General features: G+C 44.0%; 1 protein-coding gene and 1 non-coding gene across 2 annotated transcripts; both read right to left on the minus strand.

Annotated features, from left to right (window-relative positions):
- Positions 1-16220: 16220 nt before the first annotated feature.
- TRNAR-CCG (transfer RNA arginine (anticodon CCG)) lies at positions 16221-16293 on the minus strand. Its single transcript has one exon. It is a non-coding gene; the product is annotated as a tRNA-Arg (tRNA).
- Positions 16294-16443: 150 nt separating this feature from the next.
- Positions 16444-19289, minus strand: PNT1 (mannosyltransferase family protein). Its single transcript, XM_048675640.2, has 4 exons — positions 18918-19289; positions 18654-18836; positions 17186-17742; positions 16444-17099 (listed from the first exon to the last, which is right to left on the minus strand). The coding sequence occupies exons 1-4, from the start codon at positions 19237-19239 to the stop codon at positions 16785-16787; spliced, it is 1377 nt and encodes a 458-aa protein (XP_048531597.2). The 5' UTR covers positions 19240-19289; the 3' UTR covers positions 16444-16784.
- Positions 19290-19291: the final 2 nt, after the last annotated feature.

Consider the following 19291-nt stretch of genomic DNA (forward strand, 5'->3'; position numbering starts at 1 on the left):
TCTTTTTGCTCAGCTGAAAGACACATGCTGCAGTGTAGTACTTTATGGACAGAGAGAAGCTGCGACTTGAAAGCATATTGCATCAAGTCTTCACAAAATAGTTGCTCCGGCAACTGAGAAAGCGAGCTCCCGCAAAATCCAAAGTAACACCGCGTTTCTCAAATTGCCACATCCGCTGTCGTTGTAGCAGAACTTAATTGAAACTGGAACATTTTGCTATTCATAAATTTCTTCTTGGTGAGATGTGTCTTGCTGTCGTGACATGATGGTTGATGGTTGTACTTTTTGGTATTGTCCAGTGTGTATCTTTGTTGTAACTTACAATTTTATATGATGAGCACGTGGTTTCTCGAGAAAAAAATTTGGAACATTTTGCCGCAAAAATAAAATAAAAAATCGACCATGTGCCATGATGATTGTACTCTTTTGATATTGCCCGATGGAGTGTGGACCGAGTTTGTTGTAACTTACGGTTTTGTATTGATGAACACATGGTTTCTCAAAAAAAAAAGCTAAAACATTTTGATGCAGAAATGTAAAAATAGACCAGAAGATCGCCTGTGACTGCACATCCAAGATTCTCTTATCCCAGAAGATCACAGCACCAGCACGGGTTCCCATGGCAGGCAGCACTACACATCCTTCTAATGGAGAGCTGCCAACCTCTCTAACCAAAGCAGGAGACCAGGTTTCAAGCTTTGTTTCTTGCAGACACGGGAGACTAATCTTATACGAGCTAACAACCTCGCTGACAGTCTATTGCTTCACGGGCAAATCGAGTCCTCGAACGTTCCAAGACATGATTGCAGGAATGGTGCTACTCATTTGGTTTTGCTCCGCTTGCTTAACATTGCTACTGAAAGGGAAACAGTACACAGCCAGCATAACATGGGGGCGACCCGGAACACCAATAGACCCAAAACTACGCTGTCGTCGAACTATCCTAGCCACAATCATTACACAGATAATAACAAGCCCTATCTCAAACCAGCCTAGTGTTGATCGCTTGCAGAGACAACCTAACAGAGATGCTAACATAATCAGTGGAGGGCCTCCTCGGCCACAGCATCTGGACCGGCGAGGCCGGCCGCGATCCCGATCAGGATGTCCCAGACGCTCCTTCCCTCTTGGAAATCCTGTCTAGCCACCAAAACATTCCTGTGACCTGCCTTCCTCTAGTTTCACTTTTGCAAGTACTTTCTTTCAAGTTCAACTAGTATTTCTGGTGTATCCCACTTCTACACTCATAGTGCAAATGCTAAATCTCTTCATGGGCGACCATAATTTTTTCTTACGGTTCTCTGTTAATTTTCCCTAGAGTCACGGAATGATAAATACCAAGCTAGCCATGAACAGAGTGAGATGAATGGTGTAGAAGTACACACGCGTGCGCGCACACACACACGGGGAAACCTCCTATAATGTAAGGACTCCATCGCTTATTGAGATGGAGATGAGCCATTTAAATTGGAAAAACAAAAAAGTTGAAATAAGCCTTATAAACCGGAAAGGGGGGAGTATAATGCAAGGACTCCATCGCTTATTGCGGTAACATTTATCATGTGAAAATCCACCTAAATACAACGACCTGCAATTTATATAAACTTGCATTCATTTCTATGTTCAAAACAACAACCAAGTGTGTGCATAATAAAAGGAGTTTGCCACCCACTGATATCTAAGATGATCTCTGAGACTTCGACACATAAATATTTCAACATTTTATATTTAGATGTTTCTTCAGCAAACTGCACAAAACAAGAAAAGTACTCCCTCATTTCCGGTTTATAGGATTTAAATCTGAAATCTCATCAACCAAGGTAGATGATAAGTGGAGGAATGTATCTCGTAGTTTATAAAATTACTCAAACTTTAATCTGCATTAATTTAAGTGTATGCATGGATGACACTAAATGAATAGAAATGATTACATGTATTGATTGGTTTCTTTTAATCCTTGCATGCATCAATTTAAGACACCTTGGAATATGAACATGTGATGGAAAGAAGTGAAAATGAGACTTGTAATATGGGGAAAAAAAGATGAGCCCAATAAACTGGAAAGGAGGAAGTACAATCTGTCTTTTGTCAAGTACAGTACATCCAGCTTTCTCCATCCTCAAATGATTATCTTTGAAATTTTAATGTACACATATATTGTCTTTATTTGTTTATCAAGCATTTGTACTTGGTTGAAGAACGAGGTTCAAGTCATCTTTGAATTGTGATTAAAACAATATTACAGACTTATATTCTCTCCATTTTCAGTCCAACATGCGTTAACTAATCTGTGATGTTTGCTAATTCTTCTGTAGCCATCTCAAGAACCACAAACATATTTGATCACCACACAGAATCATGTATATCGATTGATTTTTCTTTTTCAAAAAGGAGGATAACCCCAACCTCTACATCGGTCGATACATACAATCATATATTATTAAGAGTATAAAATCCAACAGCCGAACAACATCGACCCAAAAAAGCATGAAGAAACCCCAAGGCCGCATGACTCGCGATAGTAACTCTACCAAATAGCCGCTGACCCTATGACACAAGATAAAATCAATACGGAAAATACACAAACTCCAAGACTATGACTTTAAGAAGGAATTGCCACACGTGCGTCAATGATGACGAGCCCAACACAAGGTTAAAGTCCGGATTCTTACCCTCGAAGCCAAACTTCAATTCACCACCTTTAGCAAGGACACGACGCAGGCGCGCATCGATATAGCCTGTCAGAAATCTTGTGTTTCCAGTGGAGTGCATAAAGTCATTGTTGAAGCCGCACGTACCATCAACCCTTATCTTATTACCATCGCCTCAATAACCGGATATCTCTAAAGAAGACATTGAAAGACAGATGTCCCATACCACCAGCCTGTCATTGTCACACCAACTTCGGTCTAGCAATGACATGCTAGACATGAGACGTTCTCCATAGACACCATGCAACCTTGAGATCCAGACTTCGAGTCGCCCACACGACCCCAGAGTCCACCATCGTCAAAGAAGAGGGGCCGGTGCCCCCAATTTCGAGCACAATAGGGAGTAGCCACCGCCGTCCCTTCGTCGGCCGTGCTCGGCCTCCCGTCACACTGTTGAGCAGGCCGCCACCAGGTCCGCTTCCGGGTGAACAGCCATCCACTGATCCCCTCCCTGGCTGCCCGCACCCAAGGTCGTAGATCGATCAGAGAGAGAGAGAGAGAGAGAGAGAGAATCCGGCAGATCCAGCCCCAGGTGCATGAAGCTGTCTTCCAGGCCGAAGTCAGTTCACGCCTATTGATGTATAATGTGCTGCCTAGTCTCTTTCATCAGATCGGTCTTTTGGTTGCATTGATTAGAGCATGCACTTCTACTTGGTATCGGAGCCAAAAGGTCTTGAGTTCAAGACCCGGCTGGCGCAATTAAATTGCAGCCCACTTTCGGTCCACGTTTAGGCTTGAGGGAGCCACACGTGAGGGGGTGTTGACTTATAATGTGCTGCCTAGTCTTCTCCATCAGATCGGTCTGTTGATTACATTGGCTAGAGCATGCACTTCTACAACGCCGGCGCCAGGGAACAATCGAATCTCATGTCATCTATTACTTCTGAAAATCGGTGCCATATAGTCTTGGAATTAGAAAACAAAACTTGTTGTAAAGAACCATTTGTGTCATATAGTCCCTTGTATCAATCAGTGTAAAATCACGATATGGGCATACCGCTTGTGTTGAGATTTGATTTTAGTACACACCATATAGCATATTAAGGTGCTACAAAAATCTAGTGAAAGAGAAACAACCACCATAAAAATACACAAAATATGCAAGGAAAGAAAAACAAAGCGTGAAAACAAGATTACAAGGCCCGGTTCGAGGCAAGCCTGATTAGCAAAGAAAACGACCTTGAGAAAGAACCATTGCCGCGGAAGCGCGGTGACCATCTTGGCCCATATCTCGCCAAGGAATGCATGTTCACAAATCGCGGCGAGATTTGTCGTTAGGCTGCTTGTAATGGGTAGTATCATAAGTTAGTATCATGTATATGATACTAGTGTGTGATACTATCTTTCTAATGCATAGTATCATGTACTAGTATCATAAAAAACTTTATTTATTGACATGCATGATACATAATAGCATTGCATTTATTATGATACAGTATCATGATATGATACTCAACCATCTCTTTTTTCATTTAATGTTATGCCACATCATCAAAATTGCATACTTGTCATGCATGATACTAGCTATGATACTCCCACTACGACCAGCCTTATGGATTCAAGGTCGGGTAGGAGGCTGCACGCGTTGCCATGGCGCCGATCAACTTTGCGATTGGCTGGATCCCCTCTCGTGCGTCAGCTTGATGGCCTCGCAGACCATCGCCCACGTCGCCCTCAGCAGGCCCCTTGCATACCTCGATCCGTTCATCTTCCATCTCGCGCGCGTCGGCTCGACGGATCCATCGCGTCACACAGATCGACCCACCCTGGCCGATCCACCTCCTATTTGGAGCGTAGGTTTATTTTCCGGACACGGGACGCGGCGACGTTAGCTTATGGGCTCAGCTGCTATAAGTGGCCCAGTTTACCAAATGGCTCCGTTTTTTCGTCCGGAACAGCTGCCCTTTTAGGACCGATAATCCTACACCTATACAAAGACTAACGTAAATCTCTTGCGTAACCTTCCATCAGTACCCCCCCCCCCCCTATTTTAAGTCGGGTGGAGCCGCCTTTTCTCTAACCCCAATCATAATCTGCCAGCTGTCTAATTACATAAGATTACATTAAACCATTCGTAGCTGTAGCATTACCCTTTTAGGACAGTTGGGTCACAAATCTGCACAGTTAGCCCAGACGGAAGTGCACTCAAATATGAGACCTCCTATGTGCCGCTTCGGCAAAATGTTGCAGGTTGGCACAGGAGACGGGTCACCTGGGCCGGCCCATTCGCTGCCCTTGCAGAATGAAAAATAGCAAAAAAAGGGCGCGCTATGTAGGAATCAAACTCGCCACCTTCTATAGATGCCCGCGATGCGCAAGCAACTGCTCGCGTCGCACAGATCGACCCACCCTGGCCGATCCACCTCCTATTTGGAGCGTAGGTTTATTTTCCGGACACGGGACGCGGCGACGTTAGCTTATGGGCTCAGCTGCTATAAGTGGCCCAGTTTACCAAATGGCTCCGTTTTTTCGTCCGGAACAGCTGCCCTTTTAGGACCGATAATCCTACACCTATACAAAGACTAACGTAAATCTCTTGCGTAACCTTCCATCAGTACCCCCCCCCCCCCTATTTTAAGTCGGGTGGAGCCGCCTTTTCTCTAACCCCAATCATAACCTGCCAGCTGTCTAATTACATAAGATTACATTAAACCATTCGTAGGTGTAGCATTACCCTTTTAGGACAGTTGGGTCACAAATCTGCACAGTTAGCCCAGACGGAAGTGCACTCAAATATGAGACCTCCTATGTGCCGCTTCGGCAAAATGTTGCAGGTTGGCACAGGAGACGGGTCACCTGGGCCGGCCCATTCGCTGCCCTTGCAGAATGAAAAATAGCAAAAAAGGGGCGCGCTATGTAGGAATCAAACTCGCCACCTTCTATAGATGCCCGCGATGCGCAAGCAACTGCTCGCGTCGCACAGATCGACCCACCCTGGCCGATCCACCTCCTATTTGGAGCGTAGGTTTATTTTCCGGACACGGGACGCGGCGACGTTAGCTTATGGGCTCAGCTGCTATAAGTGGCCCAGTTTACCAAATGGCTCCGTTTTTTCGTCCGGAACAGCTGCCCTTTTAGGACCGATAATCCTACACCTATACAAAGACTAACGTAAATCTCTTGCGTAACCTTCCATCAGTACCCCCCCCCCTATTTTAAGTCGGGTGGAGCCGCCTTTTCTCTAACCCCAATCATAACCTGCCAGCTGTCTAATTACATAAGATTACATTAAACCATTCGTAGGTGTAGCATTACCCTTTTAGGACAGTTGGGTCACAAATCTGCACAGTTAGCCCAGACGGAAGTGCACTCAAATATGAGACCTCCTATGTGCCGCTTCGGCAAAATGTTGCAGGTTGGCACAGGAGACGGGTCACCTGGGCCGGCCCATTCGCTGCCCTTGCAGAATGAAAAATAGCAAAAAAAGGGCGCGCTATGTAGGAATCAAACTCGCCACCTTCTATAGATGCCCGCGATGCGCAAGCAACTGCTCGCGTCGCACAGATCGACCCACCCTGGCCGATCCACCTCCTATTTGGAGCGTAGGTTTATTTTCCGGACACGGGACGCGGCGACGTTAGCTTATGGGCTCAGCTGCTATAAGTGGCCCAGTTTACCAAATGGCTCCGTTTTTTCGTCCGGAACAGCTGCCCTTTTAGGACCGATAATCCTACACCTATACAAAGACTAACGTAAATCTCTTGCGTAACCTTCCATCAGTACCCCCCCCCCCCTATTTTAAGTCGGGTGGAGCCGCCTTTTCTCTAACCCCAATCATAACCTGCCAGCTGTCTAATTACATAAGATTACATTAAACCATTCGTAGGTGTAGCATTACCCTTTTAGGACAGTTGGGTCACAAATCTGCATAGTTAGCCCAGACGGAAGTGCACTCAAATATGAGACCTCCTATGTGCCGCTTCGGCAAAATGTTGCAGGTTGGCACAGGAGACGGGTCACCTGGGCCGGCCCATTCGCTGCCCTTGCAGAATGAAAAATAGCAAAAAAGGGGCGTGCTATGTAGGAATCAAACTCGCCACCTTCTATAGATGCCCGCGATGCGCAAGCAACTGCGACACGGGCGTTTTGTAAGAATTGCAGCGCGACTCTTCAAGAACTATAAGCAGCTGTGAAAATAAAACAAGTTCGCCAAATTCCATAAAAATGAAATTTGTAGGCAACAAATCGAACTCTTCTCCTCATGTCAGGGAAGCTAGTCCATAGCCACTGTGGTAATTCCCATACATTTTTAAATTTCTGATTTTTAAAAATGTGAACTTTTTCCGAAAAAAAGAGTTTCTGGTGTGGGAACATAATTTAAAAAGGTGAATATTTTCTGAATTACCAAACATTTTTTGAAATGAGCGAACAGAACTTGAAAACAGGAACATTTCAGTAAAAATGAACAAATTTGTAAAAATGAGGAGAAAAATTAACATTCCAAACAAATTTTGAACTCCAAACTTTTGAAAACACGAACAACATGAACAAAATTTGAAAAAATGAGAACAAAAATTAACATTCTGAACAAATCTTCAGAACAAAAATAAGATTCCGAACAATTTTTAAAACACGAACAACAATGAGAACAAAAATTAACATTCCGAACAATTTTTGAACTCCAAACTTTTGAAAACACGAACACCATGAACAAAATTTGAAAAAATGAGAACAAAAATTAACATTCTGAACAAATTTTCAGAACAAAAGTAAGATTCCGAACAATTTTTGAAAAAAGAAACAAAATTTGTGACTTAGAATATTTTTTGAAATTTCTGAAAAAAATTCAAAATGCGAACAATTATTGAGATTCTCATCTTTTTTGAACTTTGTACATTTGAAACAAAATTTGAAAATGGGAAACATTTTCATATATTTTTAACAGAAAATTGAAAAATTTAATAAATTTTGAAAATTCTGGACACTTTGAAAAAGGAAAATAAACGTGAAAAAGGAAAGAGAAAGAGAAAGAAACAGAAACAGAAAAAATTAATAAGAAAAATGAAAAAAGTAAAATAAAAAATAATAGAAAGCCGGGAAAACCAGAAAAGAATCAAAACAACAAAAAAAACCCGGTTTAGGGGAACCTTCTAGAAGATTCCCAAAACCGTTTGGACGGACTGTGTATATCTGGAAGTGGATCGGCCCATGTTTTGTCGCTGGCTTGGCTGCTCTGCGTGATCGCCCGACACTTGACCGCAGCGAGCGTCCAATAGAGTTTTCCCTCAAATATGACGGCCTAGGACGACCAAACCAGGAGATCTAACGGCTAAACAGCACATGCCGTGAGAAGGCCCGGTTTAGGCTCAATTTTACTGTCCTAAACTACGACTCTAGTTCTCAGGTGAAGTAGAGTTGAATGCACTCGCGAGGATGAAGTAGGAGGAAATTGTACTATGAGGTCGATATTGACCCCCAAAAAAAGAGCTAAAAAAACATTTTTTAGTACTTTAGTATATGTCTAGATACATCCATTTTTACGACAAGTAATTCCGAACGGAGGGAGTAGATGCAAGTGACTAAAAAAGAGTGGTCCGTTCCTGAGAGCGGTCTTAAGACCCTTAGACTAGTAGGTTCTGATACGGTCTGGCACTGGCTCCAATCTCAAAGGCAAGGAACGGCTGAGTGTGCGAGGGTGCATAGGAGTTCAACCGGCATCTTCCCTCCGACAGAGAAAAGAGGTGCGAGATCATTAAAGGTGACAAACCGAGTACTGCTCGATGTGTGCATCCAAAATAGAACTAACAAAAAAATAACCATGAGCTAATCTAGTCCCTCTGTCCCAAAATTCTTGTCTTAGATTTGTCTAAATACGAATGTATTAAGTCACATTTTAGTATTGACAAGAATTTTGAAACGGATGAAGTACTTAATTAGGGCATATTTTGAATAACTCCACTCAACACCAAAGTAATGATTCACATAGACTCATCTTGAGTTCTTTTACGGCACCATGATACTCGATAGACAAGAACGGGAATACCAACTAAATCGAACACATGAATTAGGGTGATGTTTTAGAATTAATGTCTCATTCCCTCCGGATGCCCTAATCAGCCACATCCCCGCCCATGGAATTTTGACACATCGGCTACTGGTCAATCCTCTCGATCCTCTGTTGTATCCCAGTAATCGGACATCCTCGGGAATTACATTGAGTCCTTGATAATATTGCAATTTTGCTTGAAACTTCGCAGCTATTAATTACATGTTCATAGCATTGTGGTTGTTTGATTGGTCCATCTCTCATGTGTTGGTTTCATCAGGTAGCCAACAATTAGGACGTGGTCTTACTACGATGCATCCGGTAATTCTTGACTGTCAGATTTCCAGCCGGCTGGTTTGTGTTGCATGCCGATAACATAATGTAATTTGCGTAATGATAGCACCCTTATGTAGTACGTACGTCTTTATGTAAAATATGGTTCTCCCTAACATTTGGTGGTGGTACTCCTAAGCATTTATGTTGAAGTACCAAATGATCTTATCCATTGGATGAAGTAGAACTAATGAAGGACCCATATGGATATAAGGGCGCCGTATCTTCTCCACGGTGCCTCGACTCAAATTCTCAGCTGAAGTGGAGCCAGAGGCATGAATAAAAAATTTATATAGTGCAGTTGATGCTCAATCAAAATAACAAAACAAGCCAGTTTTGATAGTCTAGTTGTACGATATGAGGAAAAAGAGAGCAAGTCCGTAGAGATAACATGTGCCCGACTTGATTTCTACCAGAAGTGGTACCCTTCCTTTTCTAACATAAATGTATTAGAAAAATAACTACACATTCATAACAAATGGTCCCTTCATATGGCGCACTAACATTATAAATAAATAGTGGGGCAGGTGGTGGCCAATGCCAACCATTGTTCGCGTCACAAATACAATCACAAATCACACATGACCTTGGTAGCAGATCAACATAAAAACTCGTAGCATAAGTAAAATTGATGCTTGTCCCGCCGTCTCTCTTGCAAAGTTGCTAAAGTTAACTTTAGCTGGATATATGTAAGCGAACGATGCTAGATTTCATAGAAATGAGATGTGTTGGGAATGGAAGTATATCTTTCCGCAACCCTAGGACGGCTTGCTTACCACCACGGCAATGTACTTCTTTGTCAGCCGGAAGACAAGTACTGCTGTGTACTATCTGTGGAGAACAAGCTGCGATTTGAAAGCATATTGCATCAAGGCTTCACATATTTGTTGCTCCAGCAACTGAGGAGTCGAGCTTCCCCGGCATCCAAAGTATCGATATTTTTTCTCAAATTGTCATCTCTAAGGCCCCTGTAGGAGAACCTGATCCAAACTGGAACATTTTGTTGTTTATAAATTTAAATGTTTTTGGATCTGTCTTGTTGTCGTCTCATGATGGTTGTACTCTTTGGTATTGTTCAGTGTGGACCGAGTTTGTTGCAACTTACAGTTTTATATGATGACCATCTGGTTTCTCAAAAAAAAAATGGAACATTTTGCCACAAAATAATAAAGATAAAAAGTCAACTACGGAGTACATGCCATGGTGGTTGTACTCTTAATTTGGTATTGTACAGCGAGTTTGTTATAACTTACGGTTCTATATGGTGAACATGTGGTTTTAAAAAAAGCTGGAACTCTTGACAATTTTGTTTTCTTCAAACTTTGCAGTTATTAAGTACATGTTCATAGCATTGCGGTTGTTTGATTTGTTCATCTCCCTTGTGATGGTTTCATCAGGTATGCAACAATTACATATTCTTTTTTTTTGCGAGAATGATAGCTGGCTGGTTTGTGTTGCATGTTGATAACATAGTGTAATTATCAGAACGATAGCGCCCTTACGTAGTACGTACCTCGTTAATTGCCGCCTAGAATGCACTATTTTTCTTTAAAACATGGCTCTGCCTAACATTTGGTTTGGTGGTGGTATTCCTAACCATAAACATTGAAGTAGCAACTGATCTTACCCATCGGATTAAATAGAACAAATGAAGGACCCATATATTGATTCAAAGGCACCATAGCTTCTCCCCGGTACCTCGACTCAAATTCTTAGTGGAAGTGGAGCGGGAGGCATTAAGCCAGAAATTATACTATGCTGTCAATGCTCACCAGTTTTTACAATCTAGTTGATGCAGTACGAGAAGAAAAAAAAAGAGCAACTGCCGCAGAGATAACATGTGCCTGAATAGATTTCTAACAGAAGTCGTACCCGTCCATCACCAACACTAGATGATACCCCGCACGTTGTTGTGGGAATATTTTATAACATATATCAATGTGATTCATTGTATGAAACATATATAAATGGATAAAACTGAAACTACATATAATTTATTATGTTTGATCACTATATAGTTGTAATTCTTTTATTAAATATAAATAGAATAATAAAATAGAAATTTGCATGTTGAGATAGGTCTTTTTTCATGCAGGTTTCATGATGAAGTGGCATGCTTGCATGTTGCGAGACATATGATAGTGAGTGTGAGCCTTTTCTCGTGCATGTTGTGCGATGATGTGGCATGCTTGCATGTTGAGAGAAATAGTTAGTGGGGGCTAGCTATTTAGATATAGAAGATAAATGCATAAGAAAGATATCTTGGTGCATTGATAACATAGGGTCCCATCCCTTTGTATGCACACTGGCATTATAAATAGTGGGGCAGTAGGTGGCCAATGCCACCACTGTTCGCGCCGCGGATACCATCACAAACCACACAGGGCCTTTCCGTAGCAGATCAACATTAAAACTTATAGCATAAGTTAAATCGATGCTTGGCCTGCCGGCATAGGTGCTAAGGTTAACTTTAGCCAGGTATATATGTAAGGGGGACGATGCTAGATTTTCGTAGGGATGAGATGCGTTGGGAATGGAAGTATAGCTTTCGGCTATCATCGGACGGCCTGCTCACGTGGGTGATGTACATCGTCTTGGTTGCCCGCAAGACAAGCACCGCCATGCCGTACTCCCTGGTGAGATGAAGGCGCCACTTGAAAGCACATTACATCAAGTCTTCACATCCCGACAGCCATTACAGAGAAAGATAGGGAAAAGATGTCAAACAAATCGACCACGCTGTAGGAGAAGAGTGTCGTGCCATGATGGTTGTACTCTTTGGTATTGTCCAGTGTAGACAGTCCAGCGAGTTTGTTATAACTTATGGTTCTATATGGTGAACACGTGGTTTAAAAAAAAAGCTGGAACTGATGATAATCTTGTTTTCTTCAAACTTTGCAGTTATTAATTACATGTTCATAGCATTGCGGTTGTTTGATTTGTTCATCTCTCTTGTGATGGTTTCATCAGGTATGCAACAATTACATATTCATTTTTTGCGAGAATGATAGCTGGCTGGTTTGTGTTGCATGTTGATAACAAAGTGTAATTATCAGAATGATAGTGCCCTTACGTAGTATGTACCTCGTTAATTGCCACCTAGAATGCATTATTTTTCTTAAAACATGGCTCTGCCTAACATTTGGTTTAGAGGTGGTATTCCTACTCATAAACAGTGAAGTAGCAACTGATCTTGCCCATCAAATTAAATAGAACAAATGAAGGACCCATATATTGATTCAAAGGCACCATAGCTTCTCCCCGATAGCTCGACTCAAATTCTTAGTGGAAGTGGAGCGGGAGGCATTAAGGGAGAAATTATACTATGCCGTCGATGCTCACCAGTTTTTACACATAGGTCCTTTTCGTAGCAGATCAACATTAAAACTCATAGCATAAGTTAAATCGATGCTTGGCCTGCCGGCATAGGTGCTAAGGTTAACTTTAGCCAGGTATATATGTAAGGGGGGCGATGCTAGTTTTTCGTAGGAATGAGATGCGTTGGGATAGCTTTCGGCTGCCATCGGACGGCTTGCTCACAAGGGTGATGTACATCGTCTTGGTCGCCCGCAAGACAAGTACCGCCATGCCATACCTGGTGAGATGAAGGCGCCACTTGAAGGCACACTACATCAAGTCTTCACACCCCGTCAGTCATTATTACAAAGAAAGGGAAAAAATGTCAAAAAATGTCAAAACAATAAACTAAAAACATGCCGACCACGCTGGGGCAGTAGGTGGCCAATGCCACCACTGTTCGCGCCGCGGATACCATCACAAACCACACAGGTCCTTTTCGTAGCAGATCAACATTAAAACTCATAGCATAAGTTAAATCGATGCTTGGCCTGCCGGCATAGGTGCTAAGGTTAACTTTAGCCAGGTATATATGTAAGGGGGGCGATGCTAGTTTTTCGTAGGAATGAGATGCGTTGGGATAGCTTTCGGCTGCCATCGGACGGCTTGCTCACGAGGGTGATGTACATCGTCTTGGTCGCCCGCAAAGACAAGTACCGCCGTGCCATACCTGGTGAGATGAAGGCGCCACTTGAAAGCACACTACATCAAGTCTTCACACCCCGTCAGCCATTATTATAGAGAAAGGAAAAAAATGTCAAAACAATAAACTAAAAAACATGCCGACCACGCCACTTGAAAGCACACTACATCAAGTCTTCACACCCCGTCAGCCATTATTATAGAGAAAGGGAAAAAATGTCAAAATAATAAACTAAAAAACATGCCGACCACGCTGGGGCAGTAGGTGGCCAATGCCACCACTGTTCGCGCCGCGGATACCATCACAAACCACACAGGTCCTTTTCGTAGCAGATCAACATTAAAACTCATAGCATAAGTTAAATCGATGCTTGGCCTGCCGGCATAGGTGCTAAGGTTAACTTTAGCCAGGTATATATGTAAGGGGGGCGATGCTAGTTTTTCGTAGGAATGAGATGCGTTGGGATAGCTTTCGGCTGCCATCGGACGGCTTGCTCACGAGGGTGATGTACATCGTCTTGGTCGCCCACAAAGACAAGTACCGCCGTGCCATACCTGGTGAGATGAAGGCGTCACTTGAAAGCACACTACATCAAGTCTTCACACCCCGTCAGCCATTATTATAGAGAAAGGGAAAAAATATCAAAATAATAAACTAAAAAACATGCCGACCACGCTGGGGCAGTAGGTGGCCAATGCCACCACTGTTCGCGCCGCGGATACCATCACAAACCACACAGGTCCTTTTCGTAGCAGATCAACATTAGAACTCATAGCATAAGTTAAATCGATGCTTGGCCTGCCGGCATAGGTGCTAAGGTTAACTTTAGCCAGGTATATATGTAAGGGGGGCGATGCTAGTTTTTCGTAGGAATGAGATGCGTTGGGATAGCTTTCGGCTGCCATCGGACGGCTTGCTCACGAGGGTGATGTACATCATCTTGGTCGCCCGCAAAGACAAGTACCGCCGTGCCATACCTGGTGAGATGAAGGCGCCACTTGAAAGCACACTACATCAAGTCTTCACAACCCGTCAGCCATTATTATAGAGAAAGGAAAAAAATGTCAAAACAATAAACTAAAAAACATGCCGACCACGCCACTTGAAAGCACACTACATCAAGTCTTCACACCCCGTCAGGCATTATTATAGAGAAAGGGAAAAAATGTCAAAATAATAAACTAAAAAACATGCCGACCACGCTGGGGCAGTAGGTGGCCAATGCCACCACTGTTCGCACCGCGGATACCATCACAAACCACACAGGTCCTTTTCGTAGCAGATCAACATTAAAACTCATAGCATAAGTTAAATCGATGCTTGGCCTGCCGGCATAGGTGCTAAGGTTAACTTTAGCCAGGTATATATGTAAGGGGGGCGATGCTAGTTTTTCGTAGGAATGAGATGCGTTGGGATAGCTTTCGGCTGCCATCGGACGGCTTGCTCACGAGGGTGATGTACATCGTCTTGGTCGCCCACAAAGACAAGTACCGCCGTGCCATACCTGGTGAGATGAAGGCGTCACTTGAAAGCACACTACATCAAGTCTTCACACCCCGTCAGCCATTATTATAGAGAAAGGGAAAAAAGTCGAAATAATAAACTAAAAAACATGCCGACCACGCTGGGGCAGTAGGTGGCCAATGCCACCACTGTTCGCGCCGCGGATACCATCACAAACCACACAGGTCCTTTTCGTAGCAGATCAACATTAAAACTCATAGCATAAGTTAAATCGATGCTTGGCCTGCCGGCATAGGTGCTAAGGTTAACTTTAGCCAGGTATATATGTAAGGGGGGCGATGCTAGTTTTTCGTAGGAATGAGATGCGTTGGGATAGCTTTCGGCTGCCATCGGACGGCTTGCTCACGAGGGTGATGTACATCGTCTTGGTCGCCCACAAAGACAAGTACCGCCGTGCCATACCTGGTGAGATGAAGGCGCCACTTGAAAGCACAATACATCAAGTCTTCACACCCCGTCAGCCATTATTATTGAGAAAGGGAAAAAATGTCAAAATAATAAACTAAAAAACATGCCGACCACGCTGGGGCAGTAGGTGGCCAATGCCACCACTGTTCGCGCCGCGGATACCATCACAAACCACACAGGTCCTTTTCGTAGCAGATCAACATTAAAACTCATAGCATAAGTTAAATCGATGCTTGGCCTGCCGGCATAGGTGCTAAGGTTAACTTTAGCCAGGTATATATGTAAGGGGGGCGATGCTAGTTTTTCGTAGGAATGAGATGCGTTGGGATAGCTTTCGGCTGCCATCGGACGGCTTGCTCACGAGGGTGATGTACATCGTCTTGGTCGCCCACAAAGACAAGTACCGCCGTGCCATACCTGGTGAGATGAAGGCGCCACTTGAAAGCACAATACATCAAGTCTTCACACCCCGTCAGCCATTATTATTGAGAAAGGGAAAAAATGTCAAAATAACAAACCACACAGGTCCTTTTCGTAGCAGATCAACATTAAAACTCATAGCATAAGTTAAATCGATGCTTGGCCTGCCGGCATAGGTGCTAAGGTTAACTTTAGCCAGGTATATATGTAAGGGGGGCGATGCTAGTTTTTCGTAGGAATGAGATGCGTTGGGATAGCTTTCGGCTGCCATCGGACGGCTTGCTCACGAGGGTGATGTACATCGTCTTGGTCGCCCACAAAGACAAGTACCGCCGTGCCATACCTGGTGAGATGAAGGATCAAGTCTTCACACCCCGTCAGCCATTATTATTGAGAAAGGGAAAAAATGTCAAAATAACAAACCACACAGGTCCTTTTCGTAGCAGATCAACATTAAAACTCATAGCATAAGTTAAATCGATGCTTGGCCTGCCGGCATAGGTGCTAAGGTTAACTTTAGCCAGGTATATATGTAAGGGGGGCGATGCTAGTTTTTCGTAGGAATGAGATGCGTTGGGATAGCTTTCGGCTGCCATCGGACGGCTTGCTCACGAGGGTGATGTACATCGTCTTGGTCGCCCACAAAGACAAGTACCGCCGTGCCATACCTGGTGAGATGAAGGCGCCACTTGAAAGCACAATACATCAAGTCTTCACACCCCGTCAGCCATTATTATTGAGAAAGGGAAAAAATGTCAAAATAATAAACTAAAAAACATGTCAGCCATTATTATTGAGAAAGGGAAAAAATGTCAAAATAATAAACTAAAAAACATGCCGACCACGCTGGGACTCGAACCCAGAATCTCCCGCTCCGGAGGCGAGCGCCTTATCCATTAGGCCACGCGGTCATCTTGCTGAGATTTCCCAGCACAGCTTACATGTACCTTGTGAGTACTAATCTTTTTAAGCACTAACCTTAAATTAATACCGCCGGAATTACTAAATTTCGACCAGTATTGGTTTGGGTTCTTGGAGTAGTAATAATTCAAGACCATCGATTCAAAGAAAAATCACACAAAGGTAGTACTCCCATTACAACGTTTTTCTATGCCGAAGCAACTGCAAATTAATTCCAGTAAATTTAAATCCCATTACAGTTCGCCAACCATACCTCAAAATTCCAGTGAACAGAAAACTCCTATTGATGAACACCTAAAAAGACAATTACTCTACTATTGTACGCTTGCTGCTTATATCCTATTAGAAGCAAAGCTACAGCATGCTGCAACTCAGGCAAGATCCATTCCATGCTAAGGCAAGGCAACAGTACAATCATCACTTTATCGGAAAACAGTACAGTCATCAGTTGGCAAAGAAAGTAAACTACGTAGCCACGTGGCTATTCCTTCTTGGCGGCGATCTTGGTCCTGCGCCCCGCCGGCGCCGAGAAGAGCGGGGTGTGACTGTGGTGCCTGATCACCATGATCATCACGAAGGTGTTGGCGGCCAGGAACACGAGGCCCGCGGCCCAGAGCTGCACGAACACGTTCCGCCCCTTGAACTCCAGCAGGTAGGCCCACATCAGCCAATGCAGCTGGGACCCCATCCACACCAGCGCGCAGACCAGGCCCTTCCACTTCAGCTTCATGCCGGTCCAGGGGAGGATGAGGGGCAGCAGGCAGAAGAACCACACGAAGTACTGCGCTGTCATCACCTGCTCGTCGACAGAGTAGCAACTGTTAGTATTTCAGGTTACCGTAGTCGTTTCACACAAACAGAAAAAAGTTTCAGATGCCTCACCTTGTTGAAAGCCACAAATGCGACTGTCTGGAGGAACATGCAAAACGGAAGGTCCCTGGAGAAGCGTATGATGAGCGCCAACTGCACGATCAGCTGCGGCAGGAACGAAGCCAGCCTCTGTATGCTTGAGAACCCTTGCTGATGGTGCAGATATATGTGATAGAAGTAAATCGAGAAATTGTGCCTTGGATCAGTCCGTGTGAGGTGGTAAAGGAGTGCTTCATTTAGAAACTCCCACCCGTATAGATAGAAGAAGATGCCAGTCCAAGCAAAGAACATAGATCCAGACAACAACCCAAACAGGATAGTATCTCTTGTAACGAGGCTACTGAGAAAATTCCATAGAGTCGCCAAGAGTGATGTCGGTTCTTCCACATTTTCCCTGACTTTATTGCTTTGTAACTGCTGTTTTGAACTCCACTGTGTAAGGACAGGTCTACCAGCAGGACCGGCATAATTCTTGCCAAGAACAATAACAAAGGGGATTGCATATATAATTGGGTATATTCTGAAGTGCACAATCAGCCCATACCAGAATGCTGCTTGCAGTACTCTACCTGCAGTAGATAATCAAACTGTAAGATATCCATGCAAAATATTTATGCAATAACTCTATGTTTTTAATCTTCTAACTACATGTGACTGAAAATATTACTAAATTGTCCATACTTATGATCCAAGTAAGCAACAGAATAAATGATCTGCAAGTCATTTGGGAAGTTGCAAGCAAGCGAAGCATTTGCCTGACAACTTTCACTTCACAAACTAGATTATGAAGCTGAATGTCTGTCTAAACGCATTGAGTAAAGCAAGTGAAGAAACAGGACAAAAGAAACGCATTGAGTAAACGCATTAAGACATTAATCAAAAGGAAACCTGAATTCTGAAGCAAAGGTACTTTAGCTGTTGAGCACCAAGTACTAATGACTTTCAAGGAGAAATATCGGACAGGTACAGAGGAGACTAGAACTATGTATAAGAAGCAAATTATTTGGTATACGTGGTTTTGCAAAAGTGATAGAAATCTAGTACGATTTTCTTGGATTATGGGTACACCTTCTTTCTTCTGAGAGGTTAACATCAGTATTTCATTGCATAAGCAACACCCAACTTTGTAAAATATGCTCTGCCAAATTTTTGTTTGTAAATCCATTGGTCCAATAGGTTAAACCCCCTTAAATAACAGGTTAAATTCCACTACTTCACAAAAATAAGCTAAACCAACAGAGAGACGATTGATTGGTGAACAAAACATAAGAAAAGACAGAGTAAACATAAACTAAATTTGCAGAACATCATCGCAACTTTCAGACCAATTATATCCCTACTCAAATTCGAAGAGAAATATTCCTAGTTTTGACATGTAAGAATCAGCAGATCAATACAGCTGCAAAATATTCTGAGCTAGTTCATAAAGGTAGCAGCTATCACTGAACAGACATAAAAAAAAAGGATTCAGAGCTTACACCCTTCATCAAGCAGATGAGGATCCAGAGCATGGCGGCGCAGACGATGGGCTCGCAGTTCCCTCTGGTGCCGATGGTGAAGGTGAAGGGGTTGAACAGCCAGGCCACCACGCACCAGATCCGCGTCTTCGCCTGGACGCCCCGCAGCTCGAGAATGGTGTCGATGAACAACCCAACGAGCAAATCTGCACCGCAAAAATATCAACATCGCGAGGAATTCGACCGCAACTGCAGGCAGCGTGTGGGCGAGCGGTGGCAGGGGCTACCTGCGGCGGAGAAGAGGAGCTTGCCCCAGGCGGGGTGGAGGAGGGAGTTGGGGAGGAGGAGGAAGGCGAGGAGCGGGGAGTAGCGGTAGGTGGCGCGCGCGAACGGGGAGCCTCCGGCGGCGACGGAGGCCGCCGCGTCGGAGAAGACGAGGTAGTCCACGTCCGTGTAGCGCACCTCGAGGTGCGCGTCCTGCCACTCCCCGTACGCCACCAGCGCCAGCCGCAGCGCCGCCGACGCCGCCAGCACCCGCCACCGCACCGTCGCCGCCGCCGCCGTCGCCATCGCAGATTTCGCGGCCCGGGCAGCTTGGTAATTTGGCATCCTTCGGGCGCGCGTGGAGGAGGATCCCAGCCGTCGGATCGCCAACGGACGG

This window comes from Triticum urartu, chromosome 5A, assembly GCF_056163025.1.
Source record: "Triticum urartu cultivar PI428250 chromosome 5A, HENAU_Tu73, whole genome shotgun sequence".
Classification (NCBI taxonomy): domain Eukaryota; kingdom Viridiplantae; phylum Streptophyta; class Magnoliopsida; order Poales; family Poaceae; genus Triticum; species Triticum urartu.